The sequence below is a fragment of the Salvelinus namaycush genome, chromosome 30 (assembly GCF_016432855.1).
Source record: "Salvelinus namaycush isolate Seneca chromosome 30, SaNama_1.0, whole genome shotgun sequence".
Lineage (NCBI taxonomy): Eukaryota > Metazoa > Chordata > Actinopteri > Salmoniformes > Salmonidae > Salvelinus > Salvelinus namaycush.
In genome coordinates, this window is record NC_052336.1 from 14,569,182 (window position 1) to 14,591,483 (window position 22,302).

General features: G+C 41.6%; 1 protein-coding gene across 5 annotated transcripts in view; it reads right to left on the bottom strand.

Moving 5' to 3' along the window:
* Positions 1–22,302, bottom strand: part of LOC120024983 (transcription factor 12-like) — a 90,933-nt gene that overhangs the window by 63,984 nt on the left and 4,647 nt on the right. For all 5 annotated transcript variants that reach the window (XM_038969387.1, XM_038969385.1, XM_038969382.1 and 2 more), the window contains exons 4-5: positions 6,763–6,845; positions 2,180–2,282 (exon numbers count right to left, since the gene is read on the bottom strand). In XM_038969387.1, the coding sequence (XP_038825315.1) occupies positions 2,180–2,282; positions 6,763–6,845 (186 nt within the window). The remainder of the gene's footprint in view (positions 1–2,179; positions 2,283–6,762; positions 6,846–22,302) is intronic.

Below are 22,302 nucleotides of genomic sequence, written 5' to 3' on the forward strand. Positions count from 1 at the left end.
CTCATCCTAATCCACATTCCTCACCCTCCAACCCAAAGGCTTTACTCGTGAGGGACAGACAATAAGGCCATCACATGAGGCAAGAGGGGGTAATTCTAATCATCATCTACTCATGTAGATTCATATCTGATTCCTGAAAGACATTGGGTACTCCTGTTCCCATACATGTAGCTACATATGAAAAGCTTCATTAAATTTATATTTACAACACAGTTTACTATTCATTTGTTATTCTACTATTCCCAAGCTGTACAAACACAAAGCCCCAATGAACCAAAGATGACCTCTAGAATGAGCCTCCATTATTCAAGTCATGCAGCATATTCTGCTGGTAACTGTCATTAAAATATAATGTCAAATAAACAGTCATTGCCAGCCATCTGTTGGGCACTAACAACTGTAACATGTTCATTATCATACACAATAGCTGACCTCAAATAACCCCAAGCTGCTTTCAACATGTCATACTTCTCTTTCGTTGAATGATGTAGTCAGGTCTGAGCCAACCGTCTCCTCTGTTCCATTTAAAACCATGAAATAAAATACAAAGACAAAAACATGCACACACACACACACAATACAATCAGGACAATGGCTTGCTGGCTTTTCTTCGACTAAGTACGTCTTAGGAGGTAAGATTTCTTATCTAAACTAAAGCTGATTTAGATGTTGCTCAAAAACATTTCGAATGAGGTTTCCTGGTCATTGTGAGTCAGGTCTGTCGAAGCCAATGACTGTATGGGTCTGAACACACACACAAAGCAGTGTGTATGGAAGGCCATTGTCCCTTTCCACCTGCAGAGCTATCAGTAAAGCACGGCACACTTAAATAATATAAACACTCAAATCAGAACAATATCCATTCGTATACAATGCCAAATACAATACCAAAAATACAGATACAGAAATACAAATACTAATGCCCTGACACATCATTGCAGCAGATCATTTCTATATTCTGCCACTTATAAGCATAATTACAGCCAGAGCCGAAGAACAGAGAGGAGACCACCCTCCCAAACGCATCCTGTGATCAATCGCCACAAAGATAACATTTCATTTTCAGTCGTCTCCTGCACCAGCACCCATCCGTAAACTATCCACCTTGCATGGCAACCAGTCTCCAGGGCAATCTTACAATGAGCTGGGGATTCAGTTGCCCATAAAACTGTCATGTGCTAACACATCACAATGACTCCAGGAGAAAGGCCAGTGTAATATATAGCTTTTAATTGTTAGAATGTATCTATCACATCAGGGGGAATAAATAACCTTTAGAAATTCTAACCCACCACTTAGGTTTGATAAATCTATAATATGGTGTTATGATGGGGATTTTTTTAACCAGTGATCATCATTCTTATCTGTTCATACTCAACAGTGATTATATACTGGGACCAGCACAGTAAATTCAATCTCGTAAATCTCCAAAAGCCTCCCAATCTGAATGGAGTCACTACTGGCTTCAAAATAAAGGCTTTTATTTGGAAGGGAATTATCATACTGCTGCTGCTAGCAGACAAATGGAGGTGGTGGTGCAACATCAGAGCAGCACAATTAGGCTACGCATGATTTAACAAACCCAAACGCTAAGTCTGCATAAACCATCACAGATCACCTGCCATTCAAGCATCTATTAGAAATCCTAAATGATATCCCACAACGGTGATGGTGGGCTGTTTTTGTATGAAATGGTCTCTGGCACATCTGCTTGGTTAACCCCCCTTCCTTAGACACCACCTCCCCTGCCACTGGAAGTTGCCGGTGGCTTTTCTGATAGCTAGAAGACAGTCTTTTGTGATGGAAAACTGTACTGATGGCGTGACTTCCACCCTGGGGGAGGGTCAACTTCTGAAGACGGTCACCACAGGATGAGGAGAAAGAGGGTGAAGTTAGGCGAGAGAGGAGAGGAGAGGAGAGGAGAGGAGAGGAGAGGAGAGGAGAGGAGAGGAGAGGAGAGGAGAGGAGAGGAGAGGAGAGGAGAGGAGAGGAAAGGAGAGGAGAGGAGAGGAGGTGGAAAAACACTGCTTGACCTAGCGCGGCTGTGAGGTCTGCCACTTCCAGATGCGTGACATGCCTTGTCCACACAGGGCTAAAGGGAGTTTTAAAAATAAAATAAAATGGATCGCTGAGACCTGTGGGCATGTGTGGGGTGAGGCGTTGAGAAGCACCTACTTACCCATTATGCTGGAGTTCATAAAAGGTGTCTGGGACAATCCTTCATGGGACACTAATCGACTGTCACTCATATGATCACCATAATGAGGGCTGTCTGCCAAACCCTGGGGGGGAGAGATCAGAGTATTAAACACATTATTAGGTTGCTTGGCTAATTGAGTGCTATGACAGTACACTAATTACTGAGGAAGGAGAGTACAATTGGTCAACTGTCCCTTGAAACTGTACATTTTTCTCCTTTCCGTCATTAAAAATGACTTTTTTAATCTCTGACTGATTGTAAAAGCAGTAATACAGAACCCTGATGAGCCTGTCAACGCATATGCCACGTTTCAGGATTAGAAAATACAAGGTTAATGATGCACATGTAATTCTGTGGATCTGAAGAGGCAATGGGCTTTTTGAGAGAAGACATGTTGACATGTTAATTGTACACACATTACATGGATCAGAACATGCATGATGCACAAACAAGCACATTCACATATGGATGAAAAACGATTAAGAAAAACCCTTAGTCCAAATGGATACATAACAGCATCATTCACTTGTGTCAATTCTAAGGCATAGTTGCAGAGATTCATCTTCCAATGTCCTACAAGAGGCTGTCGTGAACCAGTCCAAGAGATCCTAGCAAACCTCTCATAAAATGCGATACCCATTTCCAAGATCAGTTTTAAAATGTTTCCCCCATAACCCTTTTAGGTGGTGTATTTGTTTAGCCAAAGACAGCAAGTCTCAAAACGTTGCCAAGCAACACTAACACTAAACGCAACACATGCGGCTTTGTATTTTTAAGGATTTCTTTGGTCTATGAATGAAAACAAATCTTACTCACTTACGATAATTAAAAACCTCTATATACTGTGACAATACTGATTTTAATTTAAAACATTTAATAACAGGGTATTATATCCTATGATGGGGAAAACTGCCTCCCTCCATCCGACCAAGGTACCTGCAGCTTAAAAAATGGCCTTTTTCTCCTGCAGCCTTTCATGACAGTTATCAGCTTCAGGAGCTTAGGTCTAAATATCGGTCACAGTATGGTCTTTGAAAACTCAGGGTCCCCTGCAATAAAAGATACTCTGTAGCAGTGCTAATCCCAGGCCCTGTGAAAATCCTCCTGCGCTCCAGTCAAATGCGTCCTTCCAAACTACATTAACTCCCACCGGAGGGACCGAGCAGCACTGGACAAGAATTTCTATAGAGCTTTTTTCCCCCAACTCGTACCCTCTGCATTCAACATACAGTAAAAAAGTAAATCTTATTATCCATCTTTTTTTGTGAGCGGACGGTGATGGAGTAATTTCAAAGGCAGTGGAGTGTTGTGCTGTGTCGAGGGAATCCACAGAGATTCCCCATTGTGTTCCTGCCAGGCCGCGCTCCCCGTTAATCATGCCATGAACGGACTCACTAATAACACCGGCTCCGAAACTCCGAAACACACACATACACACACACACACACACACACACACACACACACACACACACACACACACACACACACACACACACACACACACACACACACACACACACACACACACACACACACAGGCAACAACAACCCATACAAACCTCTCCTGCACTACAAATCAAATTCCCCAGGTGTGTTTCAACTGACATTTCACCAAATAAAACAAAGAGTAGTAAGTAATGAACGACTGAATCTGGACATCTCAGTCCTCTATTTCCTCCTGGTCTTTTCTTCCCTGGTAGAGACAGCTGCCACAGAGCTTGCCACAGCTGGAAAAGGCCAGCGAGGAGGGGCAGGTAGGGAGGACCAGAGAGAAGAAAGGCAGAGGGGATAATGGTCAGGGTGAGATCACACTACCCAGCCCACCCTGTGTCTGCTCCTCTGGGACCATTAGATCATCAATCACAGAACCCTCATCATTTACAAACACCGCTCGGCTACGTCGGCCCAGACACTAACACATGCTGTCACTGCGACCAACGGGGCCAGTTACCGCCGGCTACATAACTGTCAAATCACTACTTAAGCATGCAGGCCACAGCTCCTGCCTTGCCCCTATCCCTCGCCACAGCGTTTAAAAAGTCATCTCCTAGATGGTGTGTGCTGTCCCAGGTGAATGTGTGGCTGCACCGCGGTGACTTGGGGAGGCATGATACGGGTGTGATGGACGTGTACGGGGTGAGTGTCGCGGCAGGGCTGGGGCGTGCGGTGGCGTTGGGCACAACCCTGGCTGTCAGACAGCCGGCCTGCAGCCACAACTGCCCATGATACGTTGGCTGGCTGGAAGCCAAGGTCAGCACGGAGGGCTGGAGTCTGTTCACAGTCCACTAATCATACACTGTTAGCTTGAAGCACCCAAGCAGGCCCCGCTCGGACAGACACACTACACTGAACTCTTTGAATAACAGAAACGCGCTTTTCCGAAAAGCGTTTATTTTGGGAAACCTTCCTTAGTATGAGTTGCTGAACACAATTTATGAAACATTACAATGAGAATTATGGAAATACGATTTTTGAGACAAAAGCTGAAACGTAGATAAGTGCTTGTCTACTGTTTAATGGATTTAAAGGGTTCTGTTCCTAGACTCCTCCCTGTCTTCCGGCAGGGCCTCAGCTCTATGGCTAGAAACACACTGCTTAACCTAATACTCCCTTTATTTCCAAATCAAATCTCAGATGAAGATCTAAACCACATCTCAAAATCAGAGGACACTCTTCCTCTTATTTGGGAATAAGTGCCATTGTGCTATAAATACCACTGGATAACAACCAAGTAGTACTAAGTAGTATCTGTGCATGTGTGCTGCTGCAGGCTATTTATCTGTGCACTCAGCACATTGCTAGTGAACATTGTAACTGCATTTTAGGTACACTGCTTTAACGTGAATATGACGCAGGAGTGTGGGGCAGCAGAGGCACAAAGACATAGCACACCGTGGTCTGGATGGACAGACAGAGTGATGAATGGACAGACGTACTGGTGCAGGCAGAGATCAAATGTGCCTGGGGATTAAAGAGATTGGCTCCATTCTCTTTGGTCAAAGTCATCCGGATGAATCTTTGACAGGCTGGACACCAGGCAGTGTATAGTAGGTATGTTGTGTCCATACTCACTCTCAATTATGTCTACAAAATATCCCAAATAGTATGCGCTGCCATTAACAAAATAAATGGTTTGGTATAAGGTGTAAGTTAAGAGGACCCTGCAATTTGCTGTGCAGAGATACTAGAAGAAATACCATCCCCTATTATGAGAATGGTTATTTCAGAGCAAGTCTTCTTCTCTGGCCTACACAAGTAATCATATTGATAAAACACCTGTAAAACCTAGACAAACAACCCCATCTCTCTGGCTCTCTGATATATGTGTGTGCATCCGTGCGTATCTGTGTGCATGTATGTGTGAATGTATGTGGAAGTGTGTGTGTGTGTGTGTGTGTGTGTGTGTGTGTGTGTGTGTGTGTGTGTGTGTGTGTGTGTGTGTGTGTGTGTGTGTGTGTGTGTGTGTGTGTGTGTGTGTGTGTGTGTGTGTGTGTATGGAGGCACAAACAGCTGTCTGCTTACTGATGCCTTACTTTGCAATGTCAAAAATGTTGATTTATATGCACCTAAAGCAAAGATATCTCAAACGTCTCCATCTTATAATTCAGATCAGGCAGCCGATGGAACCATAGCCTGTAGAGGTTCATTCGGGAAGGGCATTGGAAAATAAACAAGGTAATGCGGGCCGAGCAGATCTGACATTTAACTGATTTCTGATGGAAAGTGACAGGAGATTGACGTTAAATGAAATTCATACAGGGCACCCAGAACCACCATGGTGTAGGAGACAAACAACAAATACATAGACACAGAATATATATTCACAATTTGAACAGAAATGCCATATGAACCAGTTCATGTCATGCATCATTCTATTTTTTATCTTTTTGCATGATGCATGATGAATTCAACGCAACTGATCATGTATCTGAAATAACATTTGAATTACTGCCAAAATATTTCATAAGAGTCTGGAAATCCTAATGGAAAGAATGAATTAATCACTCGTTGCTGGTACTGAAATAATTTCTAAGGAATATTCATGACCTAATATAAACATTAGTCACAGTTATAATTTCAATCAACCAAAACGAACAATATTTCCATTGATGTCCACTACCATAAATATAGTTTGCACCTTAAATCCTAATATAGGCACAGATGGTAAATGGTGAAGTAATTTCCCCCAATTCAGAAATTCCACAATGTAGCCATAATGTTCCAAAGCTCACAACATTAATCAGCTTCCCCTGACAAATGCTTAATATTTCAGCTTAGCGCAAATAATCCAACGCAAATGACAACATATTTAAACCCATCACTTAAGAGGATATTGGTGCCATGCAATGTGGTCATACTGGAAAATAAAATTATGCCAATTACAGGTCACACAACATGACTGGTGCTCTCTCCCTCCCTGACTCTGCAGTGAGCTGTGAATGTAATGTAACACGTTGATGTAATGAGTGTTAAATGATGTGGTGCAGAAAGGCCAGGCAGAGGGAGACAGAGGGGTGAGGTGAGGGAGTGCACGAGGAGTGAGTGGGCCAGGGTTCTTACCCTGGAGGACTCGTAGGAGGGACTGGACGACTGGCCACCTGGGGCCCAGGAGGATGCTGCCTGGCTCGGCCTCTCATCCATACCTGTCAGAAGAAGAGATGCACAACTCCATCAGCAGCGTGTCCTCAGACTCCTCACCAACATACACACACACACACACACATAAACAGACTCTCTCTAATCTCACACTCACACACAAGAACACACACATAGACATTTAACAGTTAGACAGAGCTGGAGTGACAGGTTACACATATAAACAAACACAGAAAGAGAGGGGCCATACAGCACAGGAAAGGAACCAGTGTACCCCTAGAGGAACTGAATTAGACATACACACTATTCAAAATGTGATATAACAAATTAATTGCAAAGTTGCATTGCTATCCAAAAGTGATTTTTTTCATTTCTTTATGATCTCTCTTGAATCAAAAAGCGAAGGCTGCAGTTAATCAAACAGGGCAGAGATATTTCACACGTCTAATGTCTCATAGCAATGGCCTCTCAGTTCTCCAGGGGCCTGGTTTAACAAAAGACATAACAGTACATCTACAGTCATGTCTGTCCCTGGGCGAGCGAGCATGCTGCCAGTCTCTTGGCAGGAGGACAGACGACAGAGCAAGAGTAGAAGAAAGTGACTAATCTGTTATACCTCTATTCAAAGGCTGTGCTGCTTTACGAGTGTCAGGCACATTTTCACGGCGTCATTTATTTTGGTTTACATAAATCACGGACAAAAAAATGTGCACCCCTTAGCATGTGTGCATGCTCAAAATGTGCTTCAGAGCACTAGAGCTGGATGATTTGGCAGTGATGTATAGTCCAGCCCTATCAAAACAGCTGAGCACTGAAACTTCATAAAACTCATTTTAAAAAACACCATGTTTCCAAAGACAGCAAAATAAAATAATATATAAACAAATAAATCAATAAAGTTGACACAATTGCATGAATTCAACATCTGCTATGTGATGAACAAATATAATATCTGACCTTCGAAATTACATTTATGGGGCCTGCTCAGTAAAGAGATACGATTCTGAGATTCTTCACGCTGTTTGAGCCAATATTGTTTTGTAGGTAACAGCATTCCACTCCCGGCCCCATGTATGCTACATAATTGTAGGAGGGGGAGTAACATCAACATTTTGCAAGTTATTGATTGTTCCCTTTGTCATTTCACCCTGCTTCAGAAAACTGCAATACCATTCATTTGATTCCGCCCTCAAATATAACAGATCAGATTTAAAGGAACTGTATATACAATGAATCAAACCGTTAAACCATAACACAGACTCTCAGAGGGCCTGTAATCCACTTTAATTTGCTGAAAATGTCAAAATGTTAGTGTCAAAAAAACATAAGTCTTCGGTTGCCTGAACCGTGCCACTTGACCGCATGGCTGGGCACACACTAAACACCAGCTATCTGCATTTGCATGAGGAGAACAAACAGGCCCTTTAGCGAGGGGAGAAGTAGACTTTTCCACCGTGAAAAAGAACTAGGCCTACATCACACAATCACGATGTGTGGGCTAGACCCCGTGCCAAAGACAATGTAGAGGCCGGCCAATGTGAGGCTGGCAGAACTGCACAGAGTGCAGCAGTCAATTCAACTCAACTCAACTCATGGCACCTTCATTTGCATACTCATTTGCAATACACAGTAATACACTTTTCAAAAGTGAAATAACATGTTAACACTACACATAATAATATAACATTCCAAAAGGGGAAACGCTGTACTCCACACTAGCTGTAGCACTTGGCTCTGACTGTAGTGCAACCCTGCTTGGCTCTTTAGGGCACTAGTTGTCACCAGCTCCAGTCTCTAGTCTCTGTCCTGACTGCCAGCTCCTGCCTGGTGCTCCAGGGTCCTCTCTCTACAGATATAGCTACACCAGCCAGGAACAACACAATATCACTATGCTTCACACTGATTGAGACAAACATAGAGCGGTAGAGTTGTCTTCAAATGAGGAGATAATGCTAAAATAGTCATCTACGGAATAGCAACTTGACACGTTTTGTTAAGCATTCTCTTCAAGAGGTTAACAAACGAATATAAATGTGTGAATGTGCTGGTTATATTATGAATGTAAACACCAGTGGTATTTGTGCAGATGTCGTTTTTGATTCTTCTGTGCTATGCCGTTTCTTCAGGAGTATACATCGTTTTTGTTCTCTAGAGAAACATAAATATGGCTGCTATTGATAGGTGAAATGTTAGGGAAAAGGATATGGGTTTTGTATCTACAGCACAGGGAAGTCCTTCTCTGAGGAATAATTAGGCTTTTATCTTATATTTCTAATGTGGAATGCATGACTAATATCTCTGGAAGAAATATCTAAATGCACATCTGTGATGTCAATTCTAAGCTAACAGACAACAAGGTTTGAAAGAAAGTGGCCCAGGGACTCGGATCGGTTCCATTTGGCTTGGAAGGAAGGAACCGTCTCTCTGTGGTTTCTACTGTTATGAGTCAGCCACTCCATTTAACCACCCACCAAATCACTGACAACCAACGTCATGAGACACTGCTACAGTAGCTGAGGTCACACACACACCAACAGTTAAGCAGATAAAATACAGAGGCATACTATTACTGTAGCCTGACAAATGTATTATAAGATCAATTCCACCTGTCTGTAATATCATCCAGGTCTCATCTGCTCTTAATACAGTCCATATTCACCTACCATTCATCACTTTCATCACGTTTGATGTGTAACAGGTTTTATGGAACAGGGCGCCCATGTCCTGCTGCTGGGGCTTCAGAGGTTCAGAGGTATGGCACGCAGACCTGTCAGCCCCATCTGTGGCAGCTCTGCTCTGCTCTGGAACAAACTCCATCATATATCCACTCCGCAACCCAGCACACTGGTCACACACTTAACATGGAATCATACTGCACTGCATTGACAGCCACATTGTCAACTGTGCATATATGTGTGCCAAAGACCCTCTTCTAATTATTTCACAACCCTAGTTCTCAATTATAGAATTGAACAGGAAATAGACAAAGACATTATGCAGATATGAATGCTTCAGTTTGACTAAAGTGGGATTTTGCTCTCTGGCGTGCCCCCACTGCATAAACCTATGCCAAAGAATGTTCATTTACATGCAGTGTATGTCGAGTAGAGGATTTAAATATGGATTTAACTTGGCACGGGCACTGCTCTGTGTGCAAATCTTTGTCTATCCTGTTTTCAAGTCTGGCAGTCATTAGATATCCTCCTTTAACTTTTCTTCAGTTTAGTATTTAGGAAGAAATCAAAGCAATTCTTTGTTCATTGATTAAAATAACATTTGAAGGGGACTCTGGATATAGGAGACTAACTCCTAGGAGAGGTCTTAGGTTGGCATACTTTTATGAAGCCCTTAGCAATAAAACTAAATAAAAATAACTGATCACAGTCAGTCACAGTCCTTGTGATGTGCATTTCAAAATGCAGCCTGACACACAACCTGGTACTCATTTGCCTGTAGTCTCTATAGTTTCTGTAATTGTTCTAGTCTCTATAGTCTTTGTAGTCATTGTAGTCTCTGAAGTCTTTGTAGTCTCTATGGTCTTTGTAGTTGTTGTAGTCTCTGTAGTCATTGTGGTCATTGTAGTCTCTATAGTCTCGGTGGTCTCTGTAGTCATTGTAGTCTCTATAGTTGTTGTAGTCATTGTGGGCTCTATAGTCTCTGTGGTCTCCGTAGTCATTGTAGTCTCTATAGTTGTTGTAGTCATTGTAGTCTCTATAGTTGTTGTAGTCTCTATAGTCTCTGTGGTCTCTGTAGTCATTGTAGTCTCTATAGTTGTTGTAGTCTCTATAGTCTCTGTGGTCTCTGTAGTCATTGTAGTCTCTATAGTCTCTATAGTCTCTGTGGTCTCTGTAGTCATTGTAGTCTCTATAGTCGTTGTAGTCTCTATAGTCTCTGTGGTCTCTGTAGTCGTTGTAGTCTCTGCGAGCCGATGCAGCCGAGGAACAAAGTCAGATCCAGAACCTTCTTTTCTTTTCAGAATAGTCTAATAAAAACATCCTGTACCAGCTTTTAACATCAACAAAACAAGTTAAACTTGTTTTTCTAGGCATTTCTAGGGTCTATAATCTTTTCGGTTTATAAAAATAAAGACGTTTTCTGCTATTATCCTGTCAGAGGTTACCGTTTCTTCAGAGGAAAAAAATCTCCCAAAAATAAGGACAGGAAATGTCTTGCTGATCTACATGTATGCCTAGACCGAGCTGAACTACATATGTGTGATCAATTCCTCAATGCATACCAACACCTCTGTCTGCACTATTTAAAGAAATCAGTGGCAAATATATTTACGGTTACACAGGAGCTCGGAAGAGAAGCTTAGGAGCACCGTTAAAATCACACTCTTTCTCACAACATCCTAGGCACTGAATTCTTTTTTTTAAGTGAGATTGTCACAACAGTAAAAATGTAAAAATGGTAGCTAACATTCCTACATTTCAACTGCTACCTTATGACATAACTGCTACATAACTGTATGGAAACCCAACATCTTGAAGAACAAAATGTATACATCAAAGAAATTCCAACATTGTTTATTTACAGATTTATGGATAGAGACTGAATACAGACAAACAACTCATTGTAACTCTGCTTGAGCTAGTAAGAACATTTAATCCAAATAAGCCACACTAAACATTGGAACTGTGTCAAAGTGCAAAATACAAATAAAATCTACAGCATAATTTAAATGAGGTAGCCTGAACAGCAAATGTTTAGTATTATGAATAACCTCACATGAAACCACATATTCCACAGTCACTGAGCAGTGCTGTTATGTTCTGAGTGATCTGATCTAGTGAACAGAGGTGTTCAGTGTGGGGAACCGGAGCTTACATCACTGCCAACTGACTGTCAGGAACAAACACGTAATATCCTCCACGTCTCAAATCAAACACGTGAACACAACCTTGAATTGGAGGGCAAATATTTATCTTGGCAATGTCTGCTCTCCTCTGCAGTTTAATTGTTGAGCAGGTGTCCACATCCCCTCAGACATACAGTCAAAAGCGCACCGCACCGATTGTTCAAACGGACCCTGTTTTCTGGCAAACACCACTGAAAAAAGAAATGCATTTGTTACTTCACACAACTGTGAACGACCACTGCTAAAAACAACAAGCACACCAGACGCGACATCACAAAGCGATGTCCAGGTCATTTGGCAGAACTGAAAACACAGTTTTTCTTTGCCAAATTGCTAGGATACCAAACATTCAGACCAAGCGGGCATCGCTTGTGGAATCACTGCGGGCTGCAATCGATACGGACCTACAGGGAAGCAACCTCGTAAATGATGGCAAACAGTTGTGGCTGCCGAGGCATTACCATGTCTTTACCAGTTGTGCTCTGCCTCCTCAGAGAGGAAACACGTCCTCCAGACATAGTCTAGGAGTGAAACATCAATACAGAAAACGTAAACAAGCTAGCCTCATTCTTCACCTTACATGACTGAATCTACAGTGGGGTTAAAATAATAAACTAAACATTCTCAGAATCTTAAATAATAATCACTACGCTCAACTGACATTTGTCAAAAAGCAATGAAGACATCAGGTATAGTGATAGGTTTTTGATTCATTGTTAAAATAAGTAAACAACACAGTGATTATTTCACATACGGTAGTAACCATCATAAAAATCAGACAAAAAAAGTTTACCGTTTAATATGTTCACCTCCTCACAATTAATATTTATAATAGACTACCACTACTACAACTGCCTAGGCTCTGAAGAGCTCACCAGCCTGTTAATTGAATTAAGTCCAATTTGTGCAATGTACAATGTGACTTCCCCATACACATGTAGCAATGAGAGGTTTGTCAGAGCTAGTGCAGTAGTGTCTTCATTAGACAGACTCTCTCTCTGCACTGAGATCCAGTCATCCACAAAGCGCTGTCACAGACAGAGGCCTTGACAAGCAAATGACAAGACGCTTCCCCTTCGGGATCCCCTCCAACTCCGAGCAAACAGTCGTGAGGCAGGCAGCAGGCAGATTAATAAGACATGCTGTAGCGATAGATAGATATACATTTGAATTCGTCAAGGTATCGTTAATGAAATGCATCAAACAAGAGTGCCTGCAACTGAACAACCAAGTCTGCCACCGTGCACAGCTTGAGCTGATTTGACTGTATGCAAAGAAGGGAGCTATTTTCGGTTGTTCACTTCCAATCTAACAGCTACTCTCTCGTGTCACATGGAGACCGGCTCGGCTCGCTGCGAGGGACAACCCCTCACTGGGGTTGTGTGTGTGTCGGAGTACCCTAAACTGTTAAAAATATATATATACTTTTTTTGACTGTGTGCAGAGAGATAATTTTTTTTAAATAAAAAAGCATTTCAATGGGATATCGACTAGGTTTGGGCAGTATCCACATTTTCATACCATTTCTGTACCATACCGGGGTATACAGTATTATCGAATGTACACAGGGATCTTGATCTAGGATGGGATTGAATGTCCAAGATACTTGATCTTGACATCTAGCCACTTAGTTAGCAAGTTAGCAAACCAAATGCATAGGTGGAGCCCTGAGCTGGATTTAAAATATTTGACATGTTAGATTTCTTATAGTTAAATTTAACTTATAATTAGTAATAAGCAGTGGGGTAGCACGCACTTCGTCAGCCCCCGTGACCCCCCCCCCACAATTTGTATTTTTAACAGTATTGAAAATCATACCGCCGGTATTTCGAAATACCCCAGTATACGGTATATCACCCAAGCCTAATATCGACATTGACAAATGTCATCAAATTAAACCATAATTACTATCAGTTTCATAATTTTTTTTACACTTAGTGATTTTAATTTGTAGAAATATCTCTAGGTAGGCAGAGGTATGGAGCCGGCGAAGCTGCAGTATTTGCCCAATGTCCCCCTGATGAGCACACACAACCCACAACCAATGGCCTCTTCAAATTCATGTCATTAAAAGGCACGAAGGAGAAACCACTATCTCCCTCTGTTCAAGCTGCAGAGGTGTATATGTTTGTTTTGCTATCTCTGTTTCTCTGGCACACTTCGGAGGGGCCTTGAAGGGTCCTGGCAGTGCGGTTCTGCTGCATTTGTCTGGGTATGCCCAGTTCAGACGCATTAATCCAAACTCTCATTCCCTGCAATTTCCACACTTCCTTCCTGTGCTGCTGCCTGCGCCCCTCGCCATATGTTCACAGTGGCTTACGGAGGAAAGGTGCTTTTTCCTCTAGAGGAGCTGGAGCACACAGGCTAAAGAGATGAGGAATTTATCTCTGCTATAACATAAACTGCCAGAGTGCAGTAGTTATGCAGAATAAATTAGTTTCTTATTTAACATAAATCAATTTCCCTTAGGTTTCTAGTTAATAACGTGTATCTAAAATGTTTACGAACACCAAATCCACTCATATTTCATTCAAAAGGCCTTGAACTGGTTGAGAAACAGTTTAACTAGGCACAGTGGCAGACTAAATGAGCTACAGTTGAAGTCGGAAGCTTACATACACCTTAGCCAAATACATTTAAACTCAGTTTTTCACAATTAATGGCATTTAATCCTAGTAAAAATTCCCTGTCGTAGGCCAGTTAGGATCACCACTTTATTTTAAGAATGTGAAATGTCAGAATAATAGTAGAGAGAATGATTTATTTCAGCTTTTATTTCTTTCATCACATTCCCAGTGGGTCAAAAGTTTACATACACTCAATTAGTATTTGGTAGTATTGCTTTAAATTGTTTAACTTGGGTCAAACGTTTCGGGTAGCCTTCCACAAGCTTCCCACAATAAGTTGGGTGAATTTTGGCCCATTCCTCCTGACAGAGCTGGTGTAACTGAGTCAGGTTTGTAGGTCTCCTTGCTCGCACACGCTTTTTCAGTTCTGCCCACAAATTTTCTATGGGATTGAGGTCAGGGCTTTGTGATGGCCACTCCAATACCTTGACTTTGTTGTCCTTAAGCCATTTTGCCACAACTTTGGGAGTATGCTTGGGGTCATTGTCCATTTGAAAGACCCATTTGCAACCAAGCTTTAACTTCCTGACTGATGTCTTGAGATTTTGCTTCAATATATCCACATAATTTTCCTTTCTCATGATGCCATCTATTTTGTGAAGTGCACCAGTCCCTCCTGCAGCAAAGCACCTCCACAACATGATGCTGCCACCCCCGTGCTTCACAGTTGGAATGGTGTTCTTCGGCTTGCAAGACTCCCCCTTTTGCCTCCAAACATAACAATGGTCATTATGGCCAAACAGTTCTATTTTTGTTTCATCAGACCAGAGGACATTTCTCCAAAAAGTACGATCTTTGTCCCCATGTGCAGTTGAAAACTGTAGTCTGGCTTTTTTTATGGCGGTTTTGGAGCATTGGCTTCTTCCTTGCTGAGCGGCCTTTCAGGTTATGTCGATATAGGACTCGTTTTACTGTGGATATAGATACTGTTGTACCTGTTTCCTCCAGCATCTTCACACGGTCCTTTGCTGTTGTTCTGGGATTGATTTGCACTTTTCGCACCAAAGTACGTTGTTTGTACAGATGAATGTGGTACCTTCAGGCATTTGGAAATTGTTCCCAAGGATGAACCAGACTTGTGGAGGTCCACAATTCTTTTCTGAGGTCTTGGCTGATTTCTTTTGATTTTCCCATGATGTCAAGCAAATAGGGACTGAGTTTGAAGGTAGGCCTTGAAATACATCCACAGGTACACCTCCAATTGACTCAAATTATGTAAATTAGCCTATCAGAAGCTTCTAAAGCCATGGCATCATTTTCTGGAATTTTCCAAGCTGTTTAAAGGCACAGTCAACTTAGTATATGTAAACTTATATGTAAACAGACAGAAATAATCTGTCTGTTAACAATTGTTGGAAAAATGACTTGCATCATGCACAAAGTAGGTGTCCTAACCGGCTTGCCAAAACTATAGTTTGTTAACAAGAAATTTGTGGAGTGGTTGAAAAACAAGTTTTAGTGACTCCAACCTAAGTGTATGCAAACTTCCGACTTCAACTGTAAGTGCTCTAATACTGCTATGCAATAATATTTCAAGTAATGTTACATCAACAACAAAAAAGACTCATAATTGCAGACTCAATTTACCCTAGAACCTGTACTGTAAAAACCCTCAACTTGCAATCCACTCAGTAGAAAGGTTAACTACAGAGAAGTGCTCTCGTGTGGTCGTACAAGCAGACAAGTCATATCTCTTTATTCATTCACTGTGCGTGGATCTTTTTAGGGTGAAACAAACACTGGAGCACAAAAGGATTAGCCTATCACACCAGCGGGTTCCTGCAATCAGCAGCGCATTTATTACATCAGGAGGACTTAGTTTTATTGAGCTGCTCATTAGTAGGTTTAATCAGAGCCGTGTCTTATGACTGTTCTAACAGCACTATCAGATCCCTCATCAGAGGGCTGAGTGCTATCTCACACACACACACACACACACACACACACACACACACACACACACACACACACACACACACATTATATATATATATATATATATAGCTTCTGATACAGAGTCCCTTCTCATTCCTGTGCTCCTGGCCATAAATTAGCCAACATGGCAGAAGAAGGCCCATCGAGGCCCACTCCTCTGCCTCCAACTGCTGTGCTGAATATAACACAGGCCCTGGTAGGCAGTGGACTGCACCGGAGCCAAACGTTCCCTCATTCTCCCCTGTCCCTGACACGAATGGCAGGGCTGTCAGCACAGCAAGCTACTCTCACGCTACTCATAGGAGGGGAACAGCAGGCTTTCCTGACTCATTTGGGCTTGTGTGATCTTCTCTTTCTCGTGACGTGTTTTCTAGTGATGGAGATGAACATGTGGGAGTGAGAGAGCCCTTCTTTGGTATCAAAAGTGAATTAACATGATGGGACGATATTAATGATGTAATAAAGTGAGTGACAGCCAATCAGAGTGCATGACCAGTGCCCCTCTGCTGTCCCATCTGTTTCACAGTCAGAGAGGATCCTGGGACAGGGCCAAAAGGAGGCTGGAAAAACGACAAGCTCTCTCAATTTATTAACTCACTTTTCATCACCCTTTTTGATCAATGTTGATTAGCACAAATAATCAAAAAGCTCTTTATAAGTATTCTGGACCTAACTGTCAAATAATGAGTGATTCATATTTCAGTCTTCTAGCGCAGTAATAATTATTAGATTTGCAGGAAGGGAACATATTCCCAGCTGAGAGACAAGGAGAAAAATGGTAGGAAAGCACACAGCGCAATGTCATCAGTATTTCCTTCAAATCCAGTTTTTTTTAATTAATCTGCAATAAAAATAAAATTTTAATGTATTGCCATTTATGATGTAAAGGATGTAACACATGTGCCTGCTTCCTCTCCCTCATTCAATAATGTAACAAAGCCAAAGAGAAAATTATTTCCCTTCATTACAATAATTACCATGGTAACAAACAAAATGAGGTTGCACGAATTGAAAGTTGAGAGCTTTACAAAAGATTTAGCTCGAGTCCATCGTCTTTAATTTATTACTGTAAATCCTTCAAAAGACAAATTAAAACCAGGAACAAATCAGTGGTACGCAGTAATCCTCAAGTATTTTAAAAGAGGAGAGATTGAACTTCAGTTTGATTGGTATTTTGCACAGCACAGCAAAAAAAACATTTCAGACCTCAGACCTAAAAATAACATGCCACATTCACTGTAAATGCAGTTGCAACTAAATCTATACATAGGAGAGGCTGGCCCAGCCACTGCTGAGGGATTAGGCCTACACAACAACGACTTGGACTCATCAGCATTTTCTATATCTGAAATGGAAATCCTAACAAATGTATCAAGCCTCAGGTCACGGTCAGCCCCAAACACTCAATTATCCTCACAAACTAGCCACAACACCTGAGAAAATGTTGTGCGTGTGTGTTTGCGAGAGAGAGAGAGAGAGAGAGAGAGAGAGAGAGAGCTAGAGAGCATTTATGAGTGTGGGAAAGAGTGAAAGAAACAGAGATGCCCCATTGTGCAACAATCCACTCTGTGATCTTTAAAACCACTAGAACAAAACATGACCCTATGATGGAAACCTATCTGATAAGGACAATTATTTGGTATGCTTTTTGGCAAGGCAGTGGTGTACATAGTCTGATTCCTGCATTTAAATCCCCCTCCCCTCAACACCCACACAGAGTGACCAAACAGACAATTTCCTTATCATACCTTCCATCTTCAAACACAAATAGGACATAGCCAGTGAAGAAACCCAAACAGCTAGGTTGGCAGAGAGGGAGCTGCAATAAAAACAGTGATAGTAGAGGGGTGGTCACGTACTGCACGTAACCACTGCACTCTGGATGGCACATAACATAACATCCCAGGTCGGAGCTCCCATGCAGTCCGTTGGACACAAACAGTTAGGTCCATTCCTGGCACTACGTATATCAATACAGGTGCAAGACTTGAGCTGCTACTGGAAAATAAAACACATCTGAATCTACAAATACAAAGCCGTGTGTTCATAATCACACAATTTACAATATCACCTTTTCCATTCAATAATGGCTGTCTCTTTAAAAACAGCACAGAGCACATGCTCCCTCCTAGCCTGCATCCCCTCTCCTTCTGAGATCCTGAGTAGATATGGTTAAACTGGTAAAGGGCCAGTCCCCAACTCAGCATCCCAGCAGCTCCCCAGAGTACCCTCAGTAATGCTCTGTCCAGGGCTCTCTGACTTCCACAGGGGCCTGGTAGATCAAACAGGGGATCATTACTCATTCCTTCCCACTAACCCCTGCTCTGTTATTCCCAATCGAAGCCCTGCACGCTCCCAGGCGCATCACTGACACCACACGGCAGGCCCGGCTGCATGCGATGGCCACGGGCTCTCAGATCATTAGACGAGGACAACCCACCCCTCCTCCTCCCGCTGCTGCCCCCAGATACGTCCTCAGAGGGTAGGGCCAGTCATTAGTGGTCAGGATGGAGGTAGCTAAAGCTAATGCTCTCTCTCTCTCTCTCTCTCTGTGTGGCATGTTGACCAATGCAACTCTGTATCTCTGAGGAGTGCTTTCGACCTGACACCAACATGCTCCCTTAAGTCCAGAGTACTCAGCATCAATGTACTGTATTTGGGAGTTTAGTTTTAAAACTAACAGACATCCTGTGCTTCAGCAGCAGGTGTTCTTGAAGCATACACTACCGTTCAAAAGTTTGGGGTCACTTAGAAATGTCCTTGTTTTTGAAAGTAAAGCAAATTTTTTGTCCATTAAAATAACATTAAATTGATCAGAAATACAGTGTAGACATTGTTAATGTTGTAAATGACTATTGTAGCTGGAAACGGTTGATTTTTAATGGAATATCCCGACTCCGGGATGCTGGCCTTCTAGGCAGAGTTGCAAAGAAAAAGCCATATCTCAGACTGGCCAATAAAAATAAAATATTAAGATGGGCAAAAGAACACAGACACTGGACAGAGGAACTCTGCCTAGAAGGCCAGCATCCCGGAGTCGCCTCTTCACTGTTGACGTTGAGACTGGTGTTTTGCGGGTACTATTTAATGAAGCGGCCAGTTGAGGACTTGAGAGGCTTCTGTTTCTCAAACTAGACACTCTAATGTACTTGTCCTCTTGCTCAGTTGTGCACCGGGGCCTCCCACTCCTCTTTCTATTCTGGTTAGAGCCAGTTTGCACTGTTTTGTGAAGAGAGTAGTACACAGCGTTGGACGAGATCTTTAGTTTCTTGACAATTTCTCACATGGAATAGCCTTCATTTCTCAGAACATGAATAGACTGACAAGTTTCAGAAGAAAGTTCTTTGTTTCTAGCCATTTTGAGCCTGTAATTGAACCCACTGATGCTGATGCTCCAGATACTCAACTAGTCTAAAGAAGGCCAGTTTTATTGCTTCTTTAATCAGCACAACAGTTTTCAGCTGTGCTAACATAATTGCAAAAGGGTTTTGTAATGATCAATTTGCCTTTTAAAATGATAAACTTGGATTAGCTAACACAACGTGCCATTGGAACACAGGAGTGATGGTTGCTGATAATGGGTCTCTGTACGCCTATGTAGATATTCCAAAAGAATCTGCCGTTTCCAGCTACAATAGTCATTTACAACATTAACAATGTTTACACTGTATTTCTGATAAATTTGATGTTATTTTAATGTACAAAAAATGTGCTTTTCTTTCAAAAACAAGGACATTTCTAAGTGACCCCAAACTTTTGAACAGTAGTGTACATACAGTACATACATACAGATACAACTCACTACCTCCGTCCAACACCTAACACTGTGTGCATTCAGACTATATCAGCCAGAGGTCAAGCACAGATAAGCAGGTATAGAAATGTATCTCTGCCTGGTTTTAAATCCAGCAGCCTCAAGTCACAATAAGGGTTGTTTGGTCCCCACCAACTAAGTGCCTTCACAACTTAATACAACATCAAATACATGGTAATAAACTGCTCATTTGAAAAATGAATTGGAATCCACATCAAAGGAGCCAAGTCAGATGTACAACACCAACTTTCTTATATCAAAATAATGACAGTCTAGGAGAAGCCTGATAGTAATCTACCGCATATTGGGTGACTGAAGACATTATTTTAATGCTTTTCCTCTTGGCAGACCTGCAAAAACAGATGCAAAAGCTGTGCCAAGTCACCTGCCTTCAATGGACTTTCATCGCTACGGCAACAGCACAGTTCTCCATAACCAAGTCAGGAGGTGACCTGTGATAGATAAATGAGAGATGTCCAAACTCTCCCTGAATCTTCCCTCCAATGGCGGGCAGGAGGCCCAGTCTGCCAGGGGTGGGTACCCATTTGAAGGCATCACAAATGCAGTGTGGCCCAATGGTTCACAGAGCAGCCAGCAGGTTATCTAAAAATAAACAGGCGTCTCTGAAAGAAAATGATTCCTTCAGCAATACACTCAAAGGCTTAAAACATGAAATGAGGTTTGTCAAACTAAAGCCTGATAAGACCTGATCAAATTTTTATAAATGAAATAAAATATTTTCTTTTTTTTATATAGTCTATCATTTTTTCATGCACTTTTGTAAAACAGGGGTTCTGAGACTACAAACTAAAATGAGATGAGCTTATGTGGATTTAAATAAACACACTCAAAACAATGAGAGCCTATGAGAAATGAAATCAGTCAAAAGGAGAACTGGAGTGGGAAGCATCTCAAGGGACAACAGCTTCATGAGCAAAATAAAATAAAAGATTCAGCTCAGTCCTTCTTTAAGAACCTCAGTTGAAAGCTACTGTTGTGGTTACATATATTGAATCTGTTTGGAATAATCCATTTTAGAAGAAAAATGCATGGTTAAATTGAAGACCGACTTAGCAGTTGCTTTAAACAAAAAAATACAACATTCCAAATCCTTTGAAAATGCTTTGAAGATAAGCTGCGTTCAAGATGAGTTTTGTCACCTTTTATATCTTCACACATTGTGCCATGTACAGTGGAGAGGTTTTTGTGTGTGTTAAATTATCTTAAAATGCAAGCTGGGTACTTCTGCAAGTTCTAAGTCTTCTGACTGAACAAAAAAAACCTTTCTTAATAATTCTGAATGAGAATAAGTCATATTCTTCAACACTGTATTAATAATTAATCAGCAGATAATAATATTTTCTAATCCATGGGGATAAAAGCTGAAGAAAGAGCTTTAAACTGAGAGAAAGTTTGCTGAAGTAGAAGGAAAATGCAGTGTAAGTCTATCACAAGCATATCATTTAAATTATATTCACAAAACGTATTGTAAATATAATGTAACAGTTCTGACATCCTTGTAACATCCTTGTACAACTTGGCTTCATCTATTCTGTAAACAAGTGAATGATAACATGTGGCACATTCTTTGAATTGACTGCAGGCCAACCAGGAATACTTAGGCCCATTCTAAACAAGATGGGATAAATAAACATAATTACAGGAAGGCAAAATTGCAGGAGAAATGTATCATAAATTCTGTTCAGGTTGCCAACCCGCAGTAGGAGCAGAAATATTTGCCTCAGACTGTCCCTCTAGGAGCAATAACAACCCAAACATAATTATGGCTTTTCTGATTCTTGGCTGACTTCTACAGCAAGTCTAAAGTAGGTGGGACAGAGAGAGCAAACCATGATCTGAAAATATTCCTAATATAGCTCTCCAAATATAAAAGTGCCACAGTGAGCTCTGAAGCAAGCTAACTGAGCAGCTTGGACATAGATGTTAACGTGAGTATTGCATCATGCAGAACATTACATTTGAGGTATCAGTGGTTTCTAGTTTACTACTTACTTTAGGTCAAGGAGTATATCAAGCTTGGAAAGCTTGGAACAGACAGATGTGTGACTCTGACACACATTAAAAAAAAACTCAAGGGGAGAGTAAGATCAAAACAGATCCCACAATGTCTATTGATGGAAATAGAACAAAAATACCATTCACATAAGCCTCTACAAAACATGTCTCAATTCTTGTGACTTTTCTTACTGACTAAATAAATACCACCAGGCATTTTAGCCATGACGATGGGCTTTGATGGGAAAAAC